General features: G+C 52.5%; 6 protein-coding genes across 6 annotated transcripts; 5 read left to right on the forward strand and 1 right to left on the reverse strand.

The window, feature by feature from the left end:
• Window positions 1-1572: 1572 nt before the first annotated feature.
• Window positions 1573-2865, forward strand: LMH87_010890 (uncharacterized protein; the record flags this gene model as incomplete). The annotated part of the gene is made up of 5 exons (XM_056199940.1): window positions 1573-1965; window positions 2030-2170; window positions 2242-2262; window positions 2307-2574; window positions 2639-2865. 5 exons carry the CDS (start codon window positions 1573-1575, stop codon window positions 2863-2865), a joined length of 1050 nt encoding a protein of 349 aa, XP_056051839.1.
• A 555-nt stretch (window positions 2866-3420) lies between these two features.
• Window positions 3421-3795, forward strand: LMH87_010891 (uncharacterized protein; the record flags this gene model as incomplete). Its single annotated transcript, XM_056199941.1, has 1 exon — window positions 3421-3795. One exon carries the CDS (start codon window positions 3421-3423, stop codon window positions 3793-3795), a length of 375 nt encoding a protein of 124 aa, XP_056051840.1.
• A 2250-nt stretch (window positions 3796-6045) lies between these two features.
• Window positions 6046-11129, forward strand: LMH87_010892 (uncharacterized protein; the record flags this gene model as incomplete). The annotated part of the gene is made up of 14 exons (XM_056199942.1): window positions 6046-6775; window positions 6836-7053; window positions 7116-7395; window positions 7452-7685; window positions 7745-8469; window positions 8530-8692; window positions 8756-9160; window positions 9213-9321; window positions 9373-9444; window positions 9496-9546; window positions 9622-9686; window positions 9738-10356; window positions 10419-10511; window positions 10562-11129. 14 exons carry the CDS (start codon window positions 6046-6048, stop codon window positions 11127-11129), a joined length of 4332 nt encoding a protein of 1443 aa, XP_056051841.1.
• Window positions 11130-11848: 719 nt separating this feature from the next.
• On the reverse strand, window positions 11849-12137 carry LMH87_010893 (uncharacterized protein; the record flags this gene model as incomplete). Its single annotated transcript, XM_056199943.1, has 2 exons — window positions 11849-12015; window positions 12077-12137. 2 exons carry the CDS (start codon window positions 12135-12137, stop codon window positions 11849-11851), a joined length of 228 nt encoding a protein of 75 aa, XP_056051842.1.
• A 1041-nt stretch (window positions 12138-13178) lies between these two features.
• On the forward strand, window positions 13179-14179 carry LMH87_010894 (uncharacterized protein; the record flags this gene model as incomplete). The annotated part of the gene is made up of 4 exons (XM_056199944.1): window positions 13179-13416; window positions 13497-13622; window positions 13680-13825; window positions 13889-14179. 4 exons carry the CDS (start codon window positions 13179-13181, stop codon window positions 14177-14179), a joined length of 801 nt encoding a protein of 266 aa, XP_056051843.1.
• A 690-nt stretch (window positions 14180-14869) lies between these two features.
• On the forward strand, window positions 14870-16933 carry LMH87_010895 (uncharacterized protein; the record flags this gene model as incomplete). The annotated part of the gene is made up of 5 exons (XM_056199945.1): window positions 14870-14969; window positions 15032-15530; window positions 15590-15774; window positions 15843-16308; window positions 16372-16933. The coding sequence occupies 5 exons, from the start codon at window positions 14870-14872 to the stop codon at window positions 16931-16933; spliced, it is 1812 nt and encodes a 603-aa protein (XP_056051844.1).
• Window positions 16934-17305: the final 372 nt, after the last annotated feature.

The raw sequence follows: 17305 nt of genomic DNA on the forward strand, positions 1-17305 counted from the left end.
GACTGATGACAACTGTGCGTCTTGCCTTAGCGAGCAAATGGTGTATTTAGCCTATTGTGAGGCGATTGGCTGTTCTGGACGAGTCCTCAAGAAGACAGTGCTGAGAGGCAGCCTTGATCCGATGGCATGAACGGATGAGCGGGAACTCTGCGAATGCGGCGATAATTACGGAGTAGTGGGGTGGAAAATGAGGGGGTGAAAGCTGTGTTTTGTACAGATAGGAAGTCTTGAAAGCGAAGGCGTCAACGTTGTTGCTGATGAGTCTCGTCGCTGCAGATCTGGTTCTCTCCCTGATGTGACGACTCCGAGAAAAAAGAACCCTTTACTAAGTTCACAGGCATCATTCTTTTGCGCATACCAAACTTCTATTGTTTGAAAAAGTCATCTTTATGAGCTGGTACAATCGATCTCACGAAGGAAGATCGACAGCATCGGCCAGCTTTTAATTTGACACGGTCACTAAGCGAGGAATGATAGACTACATATCGCAGCAGCATATGTGCTCCTCCAAAGAAATATGACAAGATTCTTCCCTGAGATGAGATGTTGAGCTGGCATGTCGTTGCGTTCGAGACCAACATTAAAAGAGAGTCTGGAATCAGGATCGCAGCACAGGGGCATGCCGACTTGGCTAACCCGCTGTGCGCGGGTAGCCTAGCTACGAAGTATGAAGAGCTGACTATTGGTAGTTATAGCCAACATTGACAGCCTTGTCTCGCACTCAGCTGTAAGTAAGTGCTGTCATATTGCCACCTTCAAGGGTGTTTTCTCATGCTTCCTGTAAAAGAAAATGTGCTCACGAAATACGTGCGTCACTCCCATGATAATATGACTGGCAAGTGCCATGAACAACCAGGCTCCCAGGTTCACTCCAGGAGCGGGGGCATGTTTACTGGGTTCAGCAACAGCATCGCCAGCTATTGGTATTATTACCGCTCTCAGTTCCCCGGAAAAGTTACATTGGCAAGCGGGCACAGCCGCCACACCACCTTGCTGATAAGGTTAGCGTATCCTTGAATGCGAATCCAGCAGCGTTGCCACACCTTTTAGAGTACCAGTTGGCCTGTACCAGTGTTGTAACGTTAGCAGCGCCACTACGCCAGCTCAATTGATACGGTTTGGAGGACGCCTTTTCCAAATACCTTGGGTGCTTTAATACCAAGCGAATACTTGACTAGATTTAGAGATTGATCCACACCATCGTCTGACGTGATGTACCTTACGTTGACATGTGAATGTAAACGCTGCAAGGACTTTGCATGTGCTAGCAGGCTCGTGCCATAGGCGTTTTAGGGGGCGTCTAGCGCTGCCCTGAAGGCCAGCGGCAGTGAGATGCACTCACTGTATTCTCCGCGTATTCTGTGATTTTGATTGCCTCCGAGCCACTTGACAGCTGGAAAGGACAATCCTGTGGGCGTGCAGCCATGCTTGTATTACCCGCATTCAGGCCTATCTTGCGCTCCCCGAGATGGAAGATCCACGACAGCTCATAGAACCCAAAGAAAAGGTGGTGGCTCCAACGAAAAGCCTGCGCTATTACAACCCGAGAGAACCAATATCATCGCCTTTCGCATGGAAGATGTCCATTTCAAGTCTAGGACCGGGCGAGAAATTCTGAAAAGGGTTCATCTCGATATCCCAGCCGCCAGTCTTACCATGATACACGGCACGGTGGGCAGCGGAAAGTCCATTTTTCTTCAGCTCCTTCTCGGTGTAATCAAGCCTAGCAAAGGCAATGTCTCGGTCCTATCAAAGGAAATCTCATTAGCCGCGCAAAAACCCTGGATTCAGAACCAAACTATCCGTGAGAATGTCATCGGCCTGAGCCCTGTCGACGAATTTCTCAGCAAAGAAATTATATATGGCTGTGCCCTGGGTGTAGATATATTAGAGTTCCCTTCTGGTGATCAGAAGATGGCCGGGACGGATGGATGCAACCTCAGCGGTCGCCAAAAGCAACGCTTGGTAACGTTATGTGATAGAGTCGCAGCCCTCCGGTACGAAATGACTAACGCTTCACACCTGCCAGGGTCTTGCGCGTTCGTTATACCTTGACTTGTCGATTATCATTCTAGATGATGTTTTGAGCGCTTTCGACACGCCGACGGCTGCAGCTATCTTTAGCCGCCTGCTTGGCCCAGACGGCATTCTTCGTCGTTGTGGCACCACGGTAATCATGACGACGAACAGACATGCGTGTAATATACATGTTTAACTACACTTACTGACATGAGAACGCAGTGGACCTTCTTCCAGAAGCAGGTATTGTTCTTGGAATCAAGGAAGATGGTACTCTCAGCGAGCAGCGCGGGGCAGACTTGCTTTCTCTACCCGAAAATGGGGCTGCTCCTACAGCCTCCATATCTAATGGCGATGCTGCACACTTTCACGGAAGTGAAGAAGGCCAAGCACCTGTCAAGTCGAAGACTGCATCACCAGGTTCAGCGGTGGAAAAGTCGAGGCGAAATGGCAATCTTTCACTCTATGCTTACTTGTTTCGATCAGCCGGACCGATAATGCTATCCGCCTGGATTTTCAGCACTGCGTTCGCCTCCGTGGGGGAGAAGGTACCAAGTAAGCTGCTGTTCTCCAGCAAAACAACGACGCATGCACCAATACGGAGACTGATGAGTTACAGAGATCTTTGTCAAGATCTCGTACAGCGAGGCCCCGGACAACGACACCTACTTTGCCGGATTTGCAGTGACGGCTTTCGCAAGCATAATTATCACTGCGGCAACTGCCCTGTCTTATTTTGCCCTTATTGTTCCCAACCTTTCCAACGAACTCCACTGGAGACTCTTGGAGCTGCTGTCGGGTCTACATTGTCCTAGATTACTCAAACCGACACTGGCAACTCTCTGAACAGATTCAGTCAAAATATTTCTATCATTTATAAACAGCTTCCAATCGCATTCATACAGTTCTGCTTCATTCTTTGCAACACGCTCGTTGATATCGGCATATTTGCCACTGGTGCCAAATACACCGCACCAATTATGCTCATGCTTCTCTTTGCTCTCTACGGTCGTCCAGTACTACTACTGCGGACTTCGCGCCAACCTTAGCTCCTGGACCTCGAGACTTCAGCACCTCTCTTAACGCTCTTCAAAGAGGCATCTTCAGGAATGCAGCTATTAGAGCTTTCAGATGGCAAGACAAATTCATGCAAGACTGTCGCCGCCAAGTGTATCGCCTGCAAAAGCCCTACTATGGCTTGCTGCCGTGCAGTAATGGCTTAAACTTGTCCTAGACATGAGCGCCTGTTTCATCGCTACGATTCTCATCACTGTTTCGACTACATTACCACCGTTTACTTCGGATACTTCAGTCGGCCTTGCGCTGATCAATTTGGTACCCTTCAGCATCACGACTTTTACCCAAGATGGGGTTCAAGTAGAGCAAAGCGTCCGTTTCAACATGTACCCATTCAATGGACACAAGCCGCCGAGCGACGAAGCTATTCTCGACCTTTTAAAACAGGTCGGCCTGCGCGAATACGTACAGTCTCACGGTGGAATAGATGTGGAGATGACTAGTATGAAATTTTCGCCTGGTCAAAAGCAACTGTTCTTCGTTGCGCGAGGCATCTTCCATCACCAGAACGTGGGGTCAAAAATTGTCATGATGGACGAAGCGACTAGCTCTATGGACTATGGCGTTGACAAAGAGATACAGAAGCTGATTGACGAGCATCTCAAAGACTGTACTATTGTTTTGATTGCTCATAGACTGCACTCTCTAGACAATGCAGATGTGGTAGTCGAGCTCGAGGCTGGCAAAGTGTGGGTGTAACAAGACGTGAGGATGTCGCCCCCACTGAGCTAGTTTAATGCGCGCCCTCACTTCAATCAAATTACTCTTTTTACACATCAAGTTCTAGTCCAATCGCCAAAAAAAGTTAACTGCCAAGTCATCTCATATTAGTCGAAGTGTAGCACGTCTAATGAGCCGTCACTACATCGCTGTGGCCTAGTCGTCCCATTGGGTTATAAACTAGAAATAGTTGGCACACAAGCATGAACCAAGATAAATATAACGGTTAGTTATGGACAAGTAGGTCTTTCGATCAGCAAGATTCCTATTTGATTACCTCACTGTACGTAAAAGTTGCTCAGCTCCTGTGTTCAGCTATTTTAGGTTTCCGGATGCCTCAATGAGCCTCCTGACAGCCTCCAAGCAGCACAAAGTGGACTGATCGCAGGATTACTAGTAGATGCACGTCGCCGGGCTACGGACGAGAAAAAAAGGGTATTCAACTACGCTTGGCCAATAAATCGCGCACTTTTGGAATATGCAAGGCTTCATATTGATCGCTAAGAAGGAAATTACCCCTTAGTTACTCGCCAGGAATAGACCCAGCCACCGCCATCTGCAGCCGCTCAGAAGGATCAGTGTTGGTGGCTTGCTAGAGACGGCTTGGGCGGGTCAAGGTTGGTGGCGCTCAAGATTCGAACAACATCCCCGCTCGCGAAATGACACATGGATCTTTTGTGAACGGGGAGGGGTACATTTCTGAACGGAAGTAGAACGACCCGCGAGGCTCGGTTCAAGTTCTCCCAAGCTATTGCAAGGCGGTTGAGGCAGGGGGCCGGATGATATCTGACTCTAGTTAGTACTGGTAAGTAAGCAACATTGAGCTTGGTTGCTACAGGCAGCGTGGGAGAGCGGAATTGAATCGAGAACAAGGCTGCAGGGGTCATGAGCAAGAGTGAGAATGCCACATTTACAATGGAACCCCGGCTTTCGCACTAGGAATGCTGTACCAGCACCGGAAGTTGCATATTGGTACACACCAACTTCGCCAGCGCCCCTCCAACCTCCCTCCCCTGGCCGCAGGTGAGGCAGGGCCTGCGCTGTCAAGCCAATGCGACATAATCAAGGCGAGAACTACCCCGTGACAGCTTGCGGCCCACCAGCCTAGGCTCCAGGTATTTAGTCCTCGTACGCGTACGGAGTAGATAGTCGTCTGTCGCAAGCAGCTCCGCTCCAGATCCAACAATCAGCAAGCCAGCCATGCATAACCTCGTTACAATATGGGTGCTTGTCGCCTGCTCTCTCGTACACGGCCGCCCAGGTGAGGCAATTGCAGGCCCAGGTCAACATGACTCATTGCTAATGATGTAAAAGCGCCTGATGGCTTTGACAGCAGTGCTTCAGTGCAGCCAGAACGGTGGCCTGGCGGGACTGGGAGGCGAATGGCGTCGGGGCCAGGCCACGCTGAAGCAATTCGCATCTTGGACAATGCGGAATAGTCTCTATTTGGCAGCTTTATGGAAATTGCATCACCGAGTCTATGATCATGTTCAAGCACAGCTACGTAGCAACAGCACCGAGATAACCAACCGAAGATCAACTAGCAATACTGGTAGTATAGCAAGGCCTCGGCTGTCGACCGCTACCACACGACGATGTCGACTCCTAGCCCTGATGACTCTGCAAATAGCTAGCTAGACGGATAATGCGGTTTCTACCAGCTGGTGGATCTGGTTGTTTGCCAATTTTTTTTCACGTATGTACCAACTAACTTACTTGCCCGTTGCGATGCGCCACGCCTGATAACTAGTCTTTCCCTCTGCTAAACCAAAATAATCCGTGAGGTAAGACCGGAAAGGCGCGTAAACCCGGACCAGGGACTTTTGTAAATCACATCCCGCGGGACAACGTCCGGCCGGCTTGGGTGGGACTCCATCCGTGGGTTGGCCCTCTGATAATCGACAGCCCGATCTCTCCAAATGGGAGGAGGAAAATCGTCTTCACCCCGCCCCAGCCTGCTTTTCTCCAACTAACTAGATCCCACGCCATCTAACTCATGGCGCCCGTTTACCTCCCCGGATCCACTGTGTTGGCCGTCCTGACAACTTGAACCAGCTCGATGGTAAATAGCATTTTGCTTCCCTCCCAGCTCCGTGTGATCTCTCGAATGTTGTCGCACTATTCCTAAGTGCTACATGCCCTGAAACGAGAAAAAAAACAGAACAACATCATATACCTGGCAGTGGCATCCACCAGCCCAAGCTGACCTACGGGGCGGCTGCCGCACAGATGTCATTTTCACAAGATAACCAGTTCGGCCCCAAGCTGCTTGGCCAGTTTGACTTTACTCTTCTCTTCGAGCAGGCCATGCTGTCCATCGTTCCAGCGAGTATAGCCATTCTCTCCATACCCTACTATGTTCACCTTGCAGTGCGAGCTCGGGCACGCGAGCGCCTGGGCCCTTTGCTGCGGTTGAAGCTAGCCGTTGCGTTGGCAATGCTGGCACTCCATACGGCGAGCCTGGTCTTGTGGCAACGAGCTTCCGTCTTTTACTCCGACCTTTCTCTTCCGGCAGCGAGCATGTCCCTCGCGTCATCGCTCTGTATTCTGTTTATATTATATGTCGCACACATATGTTCCCCCCGCCCGTCCGGCTTTTTGAGCGTCTTTCTCACCATTACGATGCTATTCGATATTACAATGACAAGATCTTATTTTCGCAGAGCAAGTTTGGAAACTATTGGCGCCCTGCAGATTGCTATTACTGTCGCCAAATCTTTGCTTGTCGTTCTCGAAGAGGTCCCCAAGCGCGATTCACTTCACTCTGATCCCTCGGGGCCTGCTGTTTCGAAGGAGACCACTGCTGGCTTCTGGAACCGTGCTGTTTTTGGCTGGTTGAACAGCCTTCTCATATTCGGCTTCCGAAAGACACTGAACCTCGACAATTTGCCTGCCATTGATGAAGATCTCAAGTCTTCTATGCAGCGATACGACCACTTCGCACCAAAGTGGAATCAGGGTAAGCCGAGTATCATTTTTTAATTACCTTTACATCATGCTTGTCACTGACATGTTCTAGCCAACAAGAAGTCCGAATACGCGCTTCCAAAGACACTCTTGCTTGCCATGTCGCGCGACGCCGCAAAAATTATACTTCCACGATTAATTTTCGTCGGTTTGACCTTTTCACAGCCTTTCTTGCTGTTTGCCGTTGTCAGCGCAATTGACGGAGAGCTCGGTGGTGAAGAAGCACACATTCTTATACTTGCTACCGTGATTATTTTTGTGGGAAAAGCTGTACGTTCACGGCAGACTCCAGGGGCGCGGGGCAGGTACAATTGCTGACCGAACTTTCTCAGATTACACGGGCCGTGTACGAGCACTTGGTCTATCGCATAATGACCTCTACTCGAGGTGTGCTTGTTGTTGCAATCTACGACAAAATGCAGCGATTACCTCTTGAAGAACTTCAAAAGTCAGCCGCTATTACCTTGATGACATCGGGCACAACGGCTGTAGAACAGATGTTCTCCGTTTATTACGAAATCTGGTCATGCGCGCTCCAGGTTGCTCTAGGTATCTGGTCATTGAACCTATATGTCGGCCCAGCCTGCTATCTTATGCTTGTCCCCGGAATCAGTAAGTAGCGGTTGCCCTGCACTTGGAAATCAGCGAACTAATGGTGGAAACACAAGTCTCATTCATTGCATCTCGCTACATCGGGCAAGCCATGGGGAACGCGCGGGCTGCCTGGAATCTGGAAATGGAATCTCGAGTCTCAGCGACGTCGAATGTCCTAGCACAGATCAAAGGCATCAAGTCTATGGGCCTCTCGGGGATGATTACCGAATATCTTCAAGCTATACGCCGCCAGGAGATCCAAATATCGCTGACTGAGCGCAATACGCGCATTTGGCTTTTTGCATTCTGTGAGTCTTCTGGCGCGACGAGTTACGGTGTTCCAATCGCAAAGCTAACAGCCATTTAGCTGCTTTGAGCCATGTACTTCCGCCCATCAGTGTCCTCGCTGGTGCTTTGTTCTGGACACGCAAGTCAAACCCCTTGGACGTTGCCGAAGTGTTCACTGTCATTACCATCATCGTCATAGCTGCGGAGCCTTTTCGGACTTTGCTCACGAGTCTCGTGAACTGGGCAACAGGCTTCGCTTCCATACGGCGAATCCAAGAATTTTTATGCCTGGACGAAATTCAGGACACGCGCCACATTCCTGACGTACTTCCAGGCACAGAGGAGTACGGTCCTGGAGAGAAGCAATCACATGTGACATTTCAGCCGCGACCGGCACATTTCGCTGTGCAGTTTGACTTTGTCACTGTGACATCGCTGGTTATGGGGCCGATCCTCAAAGACGTAAGCCTATGCATCCCGTGGGGGGCTTTGGCAATTTTTTGGGGCCCAATCGCCAGCGGCAAGTCAACATTGCTTCGATGCATTCTCGGCGAAACAAAACTGGAGTCTGGAGTTGTCACCGTGGGAACAAAGTCAATTGGCTACTGCAACCAAGGATCTTGGATACAAAATCGAACGCTCCGGGACAATATCATAGGCGTGCTTGACTATTTGGAAGCCTGGTATCGAGAAGTAATCGTTGCCTGTGGACTCGATGTTGACATCGGCTCTATGATCAATGGCGACCAAGTCATGGCAGGAACCGGCGGCTGCAATCTTAGCGGTGGCCAAAAACAACGAGTCGTAAGTCTCCGATTCCCACTCCCTGGCGCCATGCTGTCCTCTCTAATACCGCTTACATAGAGCCTGGCTCGATCTGTTTATGAGCAAACGGATATCCTCGTCGTCGATGACATTTTTAGCGCGCTGGATCCGGAGACCGCTCGACTTGTTTTCAGCAACCTGTTTGGGCGCGATGGCCTCGTGCGACGCTGGAACTGCACCGTCATCCTGACAACAAATCAATGCAAGTTCATCAGCGCCACCCACCATTTTGTTTCCAATTCTTACTGACATCCCGGCCTGGTAGTGGGGTTTTTGGACGATGCCGATGTAACCTTCAAGCTGCAGAAGGACGGCCACGTCGAACAGCAGCAGGTCGAGCTTTCTGATGCCTCTTCCGCCCCAGGCAGTGACCATGGTGCCGGTGACCGTGGCGCAAAGGAGGCTTACGAGGACAATCAAGGCGAAGATGCCGTTGACGATGGTGAGGTAGGGGACAATGGAGATGGCATTCTGATCACCGACGCTCAAGCGACCGAACCGCCATCGGTCAAGCCTTCGACGAACGATTTTGCGCTGCAGGCCGCGCGAGAGAAGAGAAAGTACGGGGACTGGTCTTTGTACAGCTACTATCTAGGAGCTGCTGGTGCCTTCACCGTTTTCTCCTGGATATGCTTTACTGCATTCTCCGCTACCGTCGAGCAGTTCCCGAGTAGGCTCCCTCCCTCCATGTCAAGCATATGACTTTTTAACAGGATTTTTAGCTATTTTCATCAAGATTTGGTACGTCGAAGATGCCAGGAATTTACACTACTTCGCTGGATATGTTGGGATATCAGTCTTCAACATTGGTCTCAACACTTTGGTCGGCGCGTGAGACTCCCCTACCCATGGACCTCCCCTACCTTGACTGACTTGTCATAGGTTCTTCTTCCATCAAATCCTACCAAAGTGTTCTGAGGAAATGCACCTGCGGCTTACGCAAACCGTCATGTTGTGAGTTGGACGCACGCATAGACAAGGTGCCGCACTAATACCGAATCGAAGCGCTTCCCACCAATATCTGAGTCAAACGGACGTCGGCAAACTCCTCAACCGGTAAGTTCTATACCATGCAGTTACAAAGAAGATGCCCCTCAATCTGCTCACGTTGAATTTGACTTATCTGAATAGCTTTGGTCAAGATATATTCCTCACATCGCAGTATCTGCCCATCACTTTTATGCAGTTCCTTTACAGTATGTCGCTGATTCTCCGTAATTGAATCCGTCGTTCTTACATTGTGGCAGTGCTTTTCACGGTACTTGTCGAAATCGGCATCATTGCAGCCGGTTCCGCTTACACCGCGCCCATTATGGTGTTTTTGGTACTAGTGCTTTACCTTTTGCAGTTCTTCTATCTTCGCACTTCACGCCAGTTACGACTTCTGGAACTGGAATCGGCTGCGGATCTGTTTACCCATTTTACAGAGACCAGTACCGGCATTCAACTTGTCCGCAGCTTTCGGTGGCAGAAGAAGTTTCTGGAGCAGCTCTGTGTCCAGCTTGACAAATCTCAACGGCCATACTACTATCTTTTTTGCTGTCAGCGCTGGCTGCACACTGTTCTGGACTTCACTTCCGCCGGTGCAGCATTAGTTCTGGTCAGTGTGTCTATTTCCAGACCACAGGGGGCGTCAAGTGGCGGAGTTGCATTGGCGTTGCTCAACATCATCGGGTTTAACGCGACGACTTCGTTCCTTATTAGCTCTTGGACTAATCTCGAGACCGGACTTGGTGCCATTTCGCGCATCAAAAGCTTTTGCGCAGAGACGCCGGGCGAAAAAGATACGCTCTCTGGACCCGAGCTGGACAAGCAGTGGCCAAGTAGCGGGCGTCTCGACTTCAACTGCGTTGGCGCCAACTATCAGTACGTTGCTTCCGCATGAATCGACACAGCTTGGGGTGACGATGACACTAATCATTCTCCAGAGCGGAAGACGGCAGCCTACAAAAGGCCTTGAGCAATGTGACTTTTACCATTTTCCCTGGTGAAAGAGTAGGCATCAGTGGCCGCACTGGCAGGTACGTGCTCTGCACAATTAAAGCAGTGAAGGAGCTAATTAAGATGGTAGCGGCAAATCATCATTGCTCATGGCAATCCTACGCATGGTGGAGTTCACGGGCACCATCAGCATCGACGGTCGCAACTCGCGGAGTGTACCCCGAGAGTTCCTGCGATCGCGCATCACCACCATGACACAAGATGGTGTTGAGCTGAAAGGGTCCGTTCGATTCAACTTGTACCCGTTCATCGGCCCTAAACCAGAAGACGACCTTGTTGCGTCGACGTTGCAGTCAGTGGGGTTGCTGAACCACATTGATCGGCACGGTGGCCTCGACAAGTCAATGTCTTCCATGGGATTCTCTGTCAGCCAGAAGCAGTTGCTGTTCTTGGCGCGCGGCATCTTGCATCAGAGAACCATGAACACCAGCATCGTAATCATGGACGAAGCTACCAGCGCAATGGATAATGGTACTGATGATACGCTGCAAGAATTGCTAGACGAATCTTTTGCTGGTTGCACCATAATGCAGATTGCGCACCGAGAGGCGACTTTCCGCGAGCTTGACGTGCACCTTCGCTTGGAGTTTGGACAGCTGCATAGTGTTGAGCGAGGCGGGGGCAGAGCAGGGCAATGAGTGTTGGCTGCTCCATTACATACACAAATGGATATTACTTCCATAGCGTCATCTATTGTATTTTGGTTTCAGTATAGCTCTTTCTTTAGCATTTCAATTTCTTGCCGGATCCAAGTTCCTGCACGCCTGTGGTTAAGGCACGTGTATAGGCGTTGGCCAAATCAGGTGGTCGCCCTTCTGTCAATGCCAATGGCCGAATCAAAGAGTGATCAACTGCTCTGTCCACCTCCTCCCTCTTGATCGCCGTCATTCGTTGCTCTTCTTTGCGTAGTTGAGTCTGCGCAAGGACAAGCGAGAAGATGAGATTGCTCAGGCACCGGCGGCTTGTAGAACCAGACTTTGGGCCGACGGCGGGGTTTAACTTTTATTGCGCGAAAGGTGACGTGTAACACATAGCTGTCTAAGAGACTTATCTCGAGTCAGAGTATCTAGAAGATAATACCAGCGGCAGCAGATTCTACCCATGGAAGTTGCACTATGTTTGTTCGGCACATGGACTCCTCTCTTGCAACGGTTGGAAGGGTAGCGAACTGCCTGGCGACCGGCACCATTCAAGGAATGACAAAATGACCCCCCGCTCCTATTGTGCTCCAGAGAAGAAGCAAAAGTAGCTTTTGCTGAGCCACATCACGTTAGAAAATCTCTTATACATGCACATGCTATTGTAGCTAGCTAGAGTCTCGTCTAAATGTTGCCAGAACTCTACTATTTCGTATCCCTCAATAGTCGCTCTGTCCCTCTGATTTTCGAGGCCGTCGCGCGGACAAAAAACCGAGAGTTTCATCAAAATCTGCCGCGAGAACTTCTGGAGCATAAGCGATTCGTTTACCTGCGCCTCCATCCCACATCCCTCCAAGACCGATCAGATGATTCTCGGGGTTGGGAACTATTTGTGGTTAGTACTCGGATACTGGCGGCATCAGGGCGGCGGCATCAGGAGGACACACCAGGCAATGCCCGGATTTTCAGGACTACTAAGCAGAACGTTATCGCTTTTTGAGCGAGCATTTTGGAGAAACCTCAAATAATCAGCGGTAGCAGAATTTTGTGTCAGAGACCATTTTGCGCTTGCAATTGTCGGACAATGGAACCACGCCAAGATTATCCCCGTCAGCTTCCCCGCAGTCGACTCTTGCAAAAGTTCCATACAAGCACATCTCCTTTTAAAGCTAGAATAATCTAGACTAATAATGCAGGACGTACATGCCTACAGCGGCGTATGCAGCAGAGGTCGCTAACAGAGCTCTGGAGGCCCCTGGCGCACCTGGCTCAAATGCCACACGCAGCAGGCCTCAATAATGTGACTTTGCAGGTGATGGTTCCATTATGGCCACGATTGCTTGCTTGTAAGAAATTGTATGTTTGAACAGTGTCGCGCAATTATTCAACTTGCGGAGAAAATGAAAGTAGACGCGCTGAGATCAGCAGGTGCTCCCGCTGTGACCAGGACAGTGTTAGCGCTGTGTAAACCTCAGTAGAGCGCCAGCGGCCTACAGTGCCTGCCGTTCCGATTAGCGCATGCGTCTTCAGTGCACCTTTCCACCTACTGGCGCTGGTGCTGGCGCTTCGGACGCAAAAGGCAGCAGAGATTGAGACGTGACTCGGGCGGTCAGTCGAAACAAATTCACATCCTAAATGCTCAAGCTTCATACATCCTCCCGCAAGAAACAAAGTATTCTCGTCCTACCACTGGCTGGACGTGAGAAGGCCCTTACGGCCCTACTTCTCTACCACCAACATCTCGCCCCAAGTTCCGCTCCACCGTGCCAATCCTCTCTGCCTTATTATTATCAGGCTCCGCCACCCACAGCCGTCCAATGTTGAGCCAACCAGCCCAGCCAGCTCGTGATTTTCCCAGTTCGCCGCCGCCCGCGCGGTCCACACCCCACACTGCGTCGCCCCAGAAGCCATCGCACAACCAACTCGCACCCCTTCGCTTCCGCCCGGCGCCGAGCATCGAACCCAGCGATCCGAGTCAAGTCGTCCGACCACTGGCAGCGCACGCCCAACAAACACATTTCTCCTCCGGAACGAGCGACCGCGCGCATCATGCCCTCCGACGTTACGGCCAAGGGCTACCGCCCCGTCGACGCCGCCGACAACGAGAACGGCGACTGGGACGGCGACCTGACCCGCCGCGAGGCCCAGCTGGCGCAAAAGGAGAAGCGCTTCCGGGTCGCCTTTGGCGGCAACATCCTCGTCTTCCTCATCTCGCTCTGCTTTCTCGCCATTTCCTGGTTCTCCAAGCCCTCGCTGCTCGAGTGCGACCGGATGACCTCGCCCTACTGTGAGTTTGCTGCCCCCGCGGACTACCTGCACTGGAAGAGGAGGGAAAGCGGAATGCTAACTTTTTGCTTTGCGATACAGCTCCGGTGTTTAATGGAGGCGTGGAGCATTGGGAGGGCCACTTCCAAAACGTCTTCAACCAGACGTCCAAGTACAGAGGGCCGCCCACGCTCGAGCTAGAGTCGGCTTGGGAAGAGCTCTGGTATCGTACGTATCTACCATGCGCAGCCTCGCTTCTGAGGTGCTAACATTGTACCTCTGCAGAACCCGGTGTTGGGCTTACCATTGAGGAAATCGCCAAGCTCAACAAGACTCGCCCCGGCGTCAGCTTCACCGAGATTGACGGCAGCGATCCCAAGAACCCTACATACGCCGCCACCCTCGAAGTTTTCCACCAGATCCATTGCCTGGTATGCGCTTCTTATCTCGTTCCTGTACTCCTTCGCAGCCGTACTGACCCTCTTCTCCAACAGAGCCTCATCCGCCAGGCGACCTGGCCGCTGCGCATGTTCAACGAGAGCTGGCACTCGTACCCGTGGTTCCTCACCGACGAACTGGCCGGCCGCATGCACGTCGACCACTGCCTCGAGTCGCTGCGCCTCAGCCTCATGTGCTACGCCGACGTCACGCCCGTCCTGGCCGAGAACAACCCCATGCGCCCGACGGGTCTGCAGCTCGACTTCAACGTCCACCACAAGTGCCGCAACTTTGACAAGATGATAGAGTACGTCCAGGCCCATGGCGTCGATGTTCCGCCCGAGTAACCGAATGAGGAGAGAGAAAGAAATATGGGCCTGTATATCTAGAGACTTTTGGAGTAGCACATATAGATTGCAATGACGATTGGATGAATTCAAACCCCGTGGGTAATGCTGCTGTCTGCCAGTCATGCAAAGTAACCTTGCGGCGACGGCCCATTGGATGAGCAAGTTACATCCGAGCAGGACCAAACAAGAATTGGACAGGCATCGGTAATTGACATCCTGACTTGACGTCAAGGTTCGTCTCATCAACTTCCAAGCGAGCCGGCTAAAAAGGTGCCCCGACCCCGCAACCCGCCAACGCAGCTGCCGCCACCCCGACGCCTAAATCTTTGAGGCCCTTTATCCGAACAAGCATTCTATCGCCTCTCCGGCTTGTCGATCATTTCGCAGGAATATTGGCGATCCAAACAGATATCGAAACAAAGTACAACTTCCCCGCACTCCAACGTCGATTCGGATGCATCGTTTCATCGCCCTAGCCTCCAGGCGGCGGGGCACTGAACCCAGAATTATTTAGCCGACGGGAGAGAGGCATTCGTATTGCGCCGTCAGGGTCGTACCGCAGCGCTCAGGTAAAGATAGCGTTTGTCAGATGCCTTGACTTTGCTTGGGCATCTGCAAGTATTTAAAGAGTGCATACGCCGCACTCTCTTTCTAGATGGATGCCAAGACATCCATCATCAAGTCTTCATGGTTGCGATAATGCATTGGCTCGCTAGTATCGCCGTGGCGGCCTCGGTGGCGTCAGCCCTGCCAAGCGCAGAAGACGAGGCACAAAGCCTCTGGTTCGGTGAGTCAGCCAGCACGAATCACCCGCAAGATTGATGTTCTCACTTGCTGACTAGTATGCAGGCGACGCACCGACTATCAGCGTCGTCAGTCCCAACCTCACCACCAAGTGGTTCGACGGCAGCGACTACGTACAGGTCGTCGAGCTCTTTGTGCAAAACACAGACAAGTCCAAGTTCCTCACCAAGAGCCACAATCTCAAAGTGACGATTGACTCGCCGTCGCTGGACACGGTCATCCCCGGCGCCGTCCACCGTCTGGCGCCCGGCCAGAGGGCGCTGGTCCAGGTCGGTGTCAAGAACAAGGCCGGCGTCCAGGCCGGCGCGCAGTGCAGCGGCAAGGCGACGGCCGCCGCGGGCCCGCACGGCAAGCAGACGACGGCCTCGGCGGCGCTTTCGGGAGCCTGCGGCATCGCAGACTTTGACAACACGGCGGAGAGCCTGCTCACGCACCGCACGCCCGACTGGTTCGACAAGATCAAGTACGGCATCTTTATCCACTGGGGCCTGTACTCTGTGCCGGCCTATGGCAACACGGGCAAGAATGAAAACTATGCCGAGTGGTGAGCATTCTTACAAAAAGGCAAGCAATTGGGCGGAATTGGTGCTGATAGCGATGCAGGTACTGGAAGTGGCAGCATGACCCCAACGACAAGACGGCGACGTATCAGTACCACTTGGATACGTACGGCAAGAATGTCAACTACGACGACTTTGCGGCCAATTTCACCGGCAAGAACTTTGACCCCAAGGACTGGGTTGACCTCTTTGCCGACGCCGGCGCCCAATACTTTGTTCCCACCACCAGTACGTTCCCAACCCACAACCACGTCTTTTGCCAACACAGAGCATTTCCCTGACATTGCAAACTGTAGAGCACCACGACGGCTTCGCCCTCTTCAACTTTTCCTCCAGCATCAGCCGCCGCTCCACCGTGCACTACGGCCCCAGGCGCGACTTCATCGGGGAGCTCTTCGCCGCCGCCCGCCAGCACCAGCCGCACCTCCGCCGCGGCACCTACTTTAGCCTGCCCGAGTGGTACAACCCCAAGTACAAGCAGGGCGGGAGCTTCGCCGGGGGTCCTCCCACGAACCCGTACACGGGCGCGACGCTCGACTACACGGGCTACGTCGACGTCGACGACTTTGTCGCCGACATCCAGGCGCCGCAGATGGAGGCGCTCGCGTACGCCTACGACACGGAGATTCTGTGGTGTGATATCGGCGGCCCGAACCAGTCGGCCGACGTCATGTCCAAGTGGATCAACTGGGCGCGGCAGCAGGGACGGCAGGTGTCGTACAACTCGCGCTGCGGCCTCAAGGGCGACTTTGACACGCCAGAGTATGTCCTTTCTCCTCAAAGGCTTCTACACTAGGAGACGTTCAACTAACAGCGGTCCGTCAGATACGATCCCAATCCTACGCATCCTCTCGACAGAAAGTGGGAGTCGAGCCGCGGCATGGATCCGCACTCGTACGGCTACAACCACGTCATCCCGGACTCGCAGTACATGACGGGCGAGGAGATTGTCAAGACGCTCGTCGACATCGTCGCCAACAACGGCAACTTCCTCCTCGACATTGGCCCGAAGGGCGACGGCGCCATCCCGGCCGTCATGCAGACCAACCTGCGCGACGCGGGCGCCTGGATCCGCGCCCACGGCGAGGCCATCTACGGCACCACCTACTGGTCCGTGACCGCCGGCGCCGACCCCTGGCGCTACACGGCGACGGCGGACGCCTTTTACATGCACCACGTCGGCGAGCCGGCGGGCAAGGTGCTGACGGTTCCGGACCCGGTGCCGTTCTTGCCGGGGGACAGACTGACGGCCGTGGGCGGCGCGGCGCACGGGACAAAGATAGGGTCGACGTGGAACGGGCCCGGGACGCTGAAGCTGGTGCTGCCGCAGAGCGTGCTGGATGGGGACAAGTACATCTGGACATTCAAGATTGAGTACGTGCGATGAACGGGTGTTCTTGATTGATATTTTGGGCTTTTACGATAGTATACACGAACAATGATGGCATAGTCACGTATCAATTGCCCTCTAGTGTAATCGTGCCAAGTGGTGTACTGCAAAACGTGTAAGCCAAGCCACAGGGCCCAGCACAGCCATGAGCCCGCTGTCATAATCGCTCGACAAAGCACAACAAGTGCCTGATACCAAGCCGACCAAGGCAGGGCATCAATCTAGAACTTGTACCAAAGAGGAAGGAAATCTCATCATCAGACTATCCGCCTTGCTGCAACGCGCTCCCCCGTAAACAATTTTCCTTAGCTCGCCCAGTCATTGGAGTGCGGGGTTGGCGCTCTGAGTCAACCAAAATCACCCCGCCGC

The sequence above is a fragment of the Akanthomyces muscarius genome, chromosome 4 (assembly GCF_028009165.1).
Source record: "Akanthomyces muscarius strain Ve6 chromosome 4, whole genome shotgun sequence".
NCBI lineage: Eukaryota > Fungi > Ascomycota > Sordariomycetes > Hypocreales > Cordycipitaceae > Akanthomyces > Akanthomyces muscarius.